Genomic DNA, 5,880 nt, shown 5'->3' on the forward strand with positions numbered 1-5,880 from the left:
GCTCTCAACGAATGTAGTCCTGTAATAAATGAATAAAGAAATTGTGTAATAAAATGACTGTGGCGGGACTCGAACATGCGACCTCTCGCTGTCAATGCTATCTTGAACTTGTTGAGCTCCACCGATATAAATGGTGTATCGGAATGTCAATAAATTATTATTAATTTGAGTGGGGGTGAGGTGGGTCTTCTACCTTCTGTCATTTTAGCGTCCTGATATGAGCACTGTTGTTATAGCGCCTTTTTGTGTAGAAAATATTTAGGTTTATGTGACAATTTTTTGTGAAATGCACATGGTCATTAAGATATCATATCACATCCATATGAGCATGAAGATCTCATACCTCTTCACCCACACAATTATGAGCAAATCACAGGTGTTTTGTCACTTAATTGGTTAGTACATGAATATAACTGATGATTAACAAATTGAGTTCATTTTATCACATATCACTTGAAAATAAGTAAAATACTGCTTTAAATTAATCCTGTTTATCTCGTTAATATTTTTTGCTGGCATGTCTTCACATACAGTTTTGAACTAGTTTACTTCTTGGTGATTTTGTGTTTCTGCCACGTTGCTACTTTTCAATCGTCAGTAGGAGGAAGTGCTATGCTGGCGTGATGCCTTGTGATTTACACTTTTTAGTATTCGCTTCTGGGAAAATAGCTTTCCAAATACCATCGATCATCAAATTTGCACTAGAATAATTTTAGAATAATAAATAATAATAGACTAACTTAAGTATAGGTGCTTTCTATTCAAACAAAAGGGAATTGCTTATCGAAACTATCACATCTGCAAAAAAAAAATGTCACTATGGTAACGAAAGTAAATTTTACCTGACACATTTGCAAATCGATATCAATTAAATCTTTACTTACTTTGATAATTGAAAGGGTTGAAATTAGGTAAACGAACAACGGAGCCGTGGCTTTCGGATACATCATGGCGGGACTGCGACGGATGGTGAAGTGGTACCGCAACTGCAGCTCAGATTCCAACACAAGCCTAGCAACGTGGCAAGTATCGTAAACGCTATTTATGTCGGTGTCAATTTTCTCCAGGATAATTTCCTATTACTTATTCATCAAGGTCAGAAAATGTCTGGAACTCAACACTTGAGGTGAAGGGTAGTTTCTAAAGTACTGTATATCAAGTGAGTATACCATTTCTCTTTTAATAATTGAACAACCCTCAAATGTTCATTAAAAGATCGAATTGTTCGTTCGTAAGGATCAAGAAAGTTAGACATTTTCAATCAATAGAGAGGCAAAAAATATGTTTGATCATTATTATAAGAAAGCCAATGTTTTACGCTGTTTTTACTTTTAGGCCTGAAAACGAAAAGCGGCCAGCCAATCAGGCGTCTTATCCAGGCTATCAAATTCTACCTGTGCCTCTGTGTGCAATACACTTCTTTTTTTTTTATAAGAACACTGAGGCTGAAATTGCTTAAAAATTAAGAACAAATTAAGGCTGAGGTAGAATGTCAAACTACAAAAACCAAAAAATTATATCTGTACCTTATGTGCAATAGTTGTGACTATGTACGGTAATATCCTTTATAATACAGTACAGTAGGTGTACCTACCTTTCATTTGGGGCCATTTTTTAACCGGGGCCATTTTTTGCTGGGCCTTTCTTTCAGGGGCCATTTTTTGCAGGGCCGCTTTCACTTCCCAGTACAGTTATTATACTGCTGTACAATAATAATTTTCTATGTTTGAAAAGTGTGTAAAATAAGAACAAAATAAGAACATTTTGAGCCTGAAATTGGCCAAAAAATAAGAACACTGAGCCTGGGCAAAAATTTACTGGTTCTTATAAAAAAAAAAGTGTATTCCGTTTTTCTTTGCATTTTGCAAATTTAAGTTAATTTTCGTTTTCTATAAGAGACCACCTCAAGAACAAAATTAAAGACATTTTGTTTAATGAATATTAAGAATGATGCCTTTTACATTTTTTTATACTATTTATTTATATTTTATCATATGTATTGTACAAGATGTTTGATTTGAAAGGGGCTCAAGCTTGATTAGCTTTGGCTATTTTTCTTGGCTACTATTGCATACTACAGTACCTGTATTCGTTTTGTTCTTTTGTATGCAATAAATAGAAAGAGGTAGGCCTATATGTACAGTACAGTATTTCATTTCTGTATGTGTCTTGGATGCACCATACATTTTGTATGAGTGCCACTGTATCAAAAGTGGATCCAATAAATTGAATTGACAAAATCACGTGGCATGTCTAAATACAGTATAGACATGATGACATTATGGCCATATATAGGCATACTACATTTTTGTTGTAAAAGTTTCATAGTGTGGATAGAGCTAAGTATTTATTCGGAGATCGGCAAGATATATATTTTCTCGTTCTTCAATTTTTGATTGAAAAAAAAAATACTAGATCTGTGCTACGGATTTTTGGCAGAGTAATATAAATCCTTGATTAATCCATGATAATACAGTTATAGTATTCAGAATATATAATATAGTCCTATGTTATATAGGCCTACAGTATTACCTGCATGGTTATAGTGCAAGGTGATACTCTGGTATTTTTTTTTTCAATAGTTATTATTATCGTTGTTATCATTTTTTTTACATTCCAATTCACATCCATTAACGGAAGGACAATGCGATGACAACAAAAAATAAATAAATAAAAAACAGAATTAAAAAAATGTCAATAAAAGCCTACAATAAAAGTAGAGCCTATGTAAAAATTTAAAAAAGCGCAATTAAGCATAATTATCTTAACATTGTTTATTTCCATCCTAAATTTATTTCCAATTAACTCTGTAAATGTATTTTTAAAGTGTTTTGTATGTTCTATCTTCTCCTTGTTTGGAGGTTTTTTCGATGAATAAATGAAAATGAAATGAAATAGGGCCTAAATAAAACATGTCGGCCTATTCTCCCTTTGTGCCAGGAAGGATTAATGGCCTTTAAAGTTGCCACGTCCGCTCCTTCCTTGATGCCAAGGATTTGTGTTTATGCAGCCAACGCCGCCAGAGTTAATGGGCATGCTACTTATTATGGTCCGTATATGCACCTTTCTTGGTATCAATCAAGTGGCGGGTAGGTACTGTATATTATTTCAAAGACAAATATAATAAGTTGTTCCTCAACGATAACCGAATATTTATATGTCGATAGAAAGATAACATTGATGATTTTATAAGCCAGGCCTAAATTTAAAAATCATTTGGCATATCTCCTATTGGTTATAATCTGGATCAGCTGTCTGACAGTTTCCGGGAGAGGCTTTATTTAGTAGGGTCCAGGGAGGCTCTAAAAAAAAAAAAAAAAAAACAAGGAGTGGGAAGGGAGGCTAAGCCTGTCTGGTGGAGGTGCCTTAATCTCCTTTCCCCTCCCACTTTAACCGTGTTATTTTAATCTGCATCAGTGAGCCTACTGACGAAGGACCACAGGGGTTTTACCAGGTGCGTCTCGTGGTGTGCATAAACGTGAACAACTGGTACTGTACATTTAATTAAAATAGTTATTACAACAGGTAGGTCTACAGTATAGGCCTACAGTAATATTTTTGATAGCTGATCAAGTCTTAGCCGTTCAGCATATGGCAATTGATTCTCGTTTTTTAGACCATAACCTGAATGTAATTGGGATTGCAATAGTGATTATGCCATTTATATTATGTTGCTCTATCAATGTGATCGAAAGACCAGTAATGACGGTGCCTGTTATTAAATTCAATACATTCCATGCCCCTTTGCGTGGGAAACTAAGTATTCTTACATGCCTCGTGTTATACCGTGTGTTATCATATCAGAGATAATATGATTTCTTAGTACTATATTCTTTGTATTTGGACGTGGTAGTATTATGAGTATTCAGTAAGGACGCCAGCGTGGGGTCCAGAGGGGGACACACAGCACTCCCAGCGGGGAACCATGGACCACCCCTCCACAACCCTTTCCCCCACGTCGGGCTAAAGAAGCCAATTATTTCGTCAACTAGTGGCTCTTTGTGTCCTAATGTCGAATAAGAGAACAACTACAAAAGTCTTTTGCAAACTTTTTTTTTTAATTAAAAACCCGTCCTATTGTTGAAAGCCTTCAATGTTGTTTGTTATCAGGTATTATCATATAGACCTACTTTCAGTACCATTACACATTACACATTATTTTTGAAATTACATATAGGCTTATTTTACAGTATTTTGTACTATTTTAATAGAATTTCTAAGAAATAAGTAAAAAATAATTGTCAAAAGTGATGTATAAAATTCCAAATTTATTTATTGAAAAAAATGATTATGCTACTGGGTTGCCCATTTACAGTGTAATCCATATAGGTCGTTGCACTCCTTTTCTACTATTACACGACCTTTGTTAGTTAAATGGGACAGAAATGTAAATGAAATAATAAATTGACGGCCAATTAGATTAAAATCAAGAAATCATCGAGTTCATATTTCAAAGAAACCATTACTCCCGTACCCTCTACAACTACAAATGGACCTTTACAAAGTGCCAATCAAATTTAACAAGTGACCAATCAGAACAGGGCCAGGAACGCGCATGTCCCACAAACACGTAGGGCCTATTGTCCCTCCAACGTACGCGTTCACGTACACGTTTACGTAGTTTTTTTGAACTTTTCAACAATATCCAAGGAGTAGAGTTAGCGTACCGTAACGCTAGGCCTACAGTTGTTTTTTCTTCAGAAATGTCATGATTTCTCAACCTCAAATGGTTTTGGAATATCCATCACTCCGCAGTCAAAAATAACAACTTGTTTGATTGGTCGGTCATTCTCATCGGTTTCCACATTTTCCATAGCTGTCACTACATCCATGCCTTCAAGAACCTTACCAAATACAGTGTGTGTCCCGTCAAGCCATGGCGTCTGAACAGTAGTGATGTAGAACTGTGACCCATTTGTGTCGGGACCTACAGACAAAGGCAAAGTAATAATAATAAATATGAATATAAGATTTTATATCGCGTTTTTTAATTAAGATAAACTATAGTTGTTCGGACGCCCACGGGCACTAAAACTAACGCGATTAGAACACAAAGGTTATTACGTTCAAGTCATTCACTTCTATAAAACGATATAAAACATGCATTGTTCCATTAAACGTTACCTGCATTCGCCATTGCAACCCATCCGGGTCCATAATGATCTAATATAAAATTTTCGTCGGGAAAAGTATCACCATAAATACTTCTTCCTCCAAAGCCGTTTCCTTTTGTGAAATCTCCTCCTATAATTATAAATATTCATAATTTCAGGTTGAATTATTATATAAATAATTCTTACCATAATCAGGGCTTAATGATGGTGATTTTAATTAATAAGGAATATTTATTGTTATAATGATGATAAAGATAATAATAATTTTTTCTTTGAAGTAATGATAATGATCGTAATAATAATAATAATATTAATAATATAATAATAATAATAATAATAATAATAATAATAATGATAATAATAATGATAATAATAATAATAATAATAATAATAATAATAATAATATTATTATTATTATTATTATTATTATTATATTGTTTACTATGAATATCTTATGTACCTTGCATCATAAACCCTTTGATGATCCGATGGAAGACACTGTTCCTATAACCTTCCTGTTCGTGTTTTTCAGAAGCAAGAGCGACAAAGTTAGCAACTGTCTTTGGTGCAATGTTGCCAAACACACCAATAATAATTCGTCCTTCTAATTTGCCGTCAATGGTGATGTCCAGGAATACCTTCCTAGTTACCGTAGCAGGCTGCACCCCATCATCCTAAACATAAATCAATTGGTTATCAATACACAATGAATGATACACGGTAATCGTTAAGCGAATTATGTGGGTCTCTACTACTGTAGATATAC

General features: G+C 34.2%; 2 protein-coding genes across 3 annotated transcripts in view; both read right to left on the reverse strand.

Moving 5' to 3' along the window:
- Window positions 1-1,041, reverse strand: part of LOC117119035 (peptidyl-prolyl cis-trans isomerase B-like) — a 5,814-nt gene extending 4,773 nt beyond the window's left edge. Inside the window, exon 1 of the mRNA XM_033263844.1 lies at window positions 885-1,041. Within this exon, the coding sequence (XP_033119735.1) occupies window positions 885-950 (66 nt within the window). The 5' untranslated portion in view covers window positions 951-1,041. The remainder of the gene's footprint in view (window positions 1-884) is intronic.
- A 2,996-nt stretch (window positions 1,042-4,037) lies between these two features.
- The window catches only part of LOC117118955 (peptidyl-prolyl cis-trans isomerase B-like), a 5,765-nt gene continuing 3,922 nt past the window's right edge, over window positions 4,038-5,880 (reverse strand). For both annotated transcript variants that reach the window (XM_033263696.1, XM_033263697.1), the window contains 3 exons: window positions 5,575-5,788; window positions 5,125-5,244; window positions 4,038-4,927 (listed from right to left, as the gene is read on the reverse strand). In XM_033263696.1, coding sequence (XP_033119587.1) covers window positions 4,707-4,927; window positions 5,125-5,244; window positions 5,575-5,788 — 555 coding nt within the window. In that variant the 3' untranslated portion in view covers window positions 4,038-4,706. The remainder of the gene's footprint in view (window positions 4,928-5,124; window positions 5,245-5,574; window positions 5,789-5,880) is intronic.

The sequence above is a fragment of the Anneissia japonica genome, unplaced genomic scaffold, assembly GCF_011630105.1.
Source record: "Anneissia japonica isolate Jap-2015-1 unplaced genomic scaffold, ASM1163010v1 scaffold1826_len1998817_cov189, whole genome shotgun sequence".
Taxonomy (NCBI): Eukaryota; Metazoa; Echinodermata; class Crinoidea; order Comatulida; family Comatulidae; genus Anneissia; species Anneissia japonica.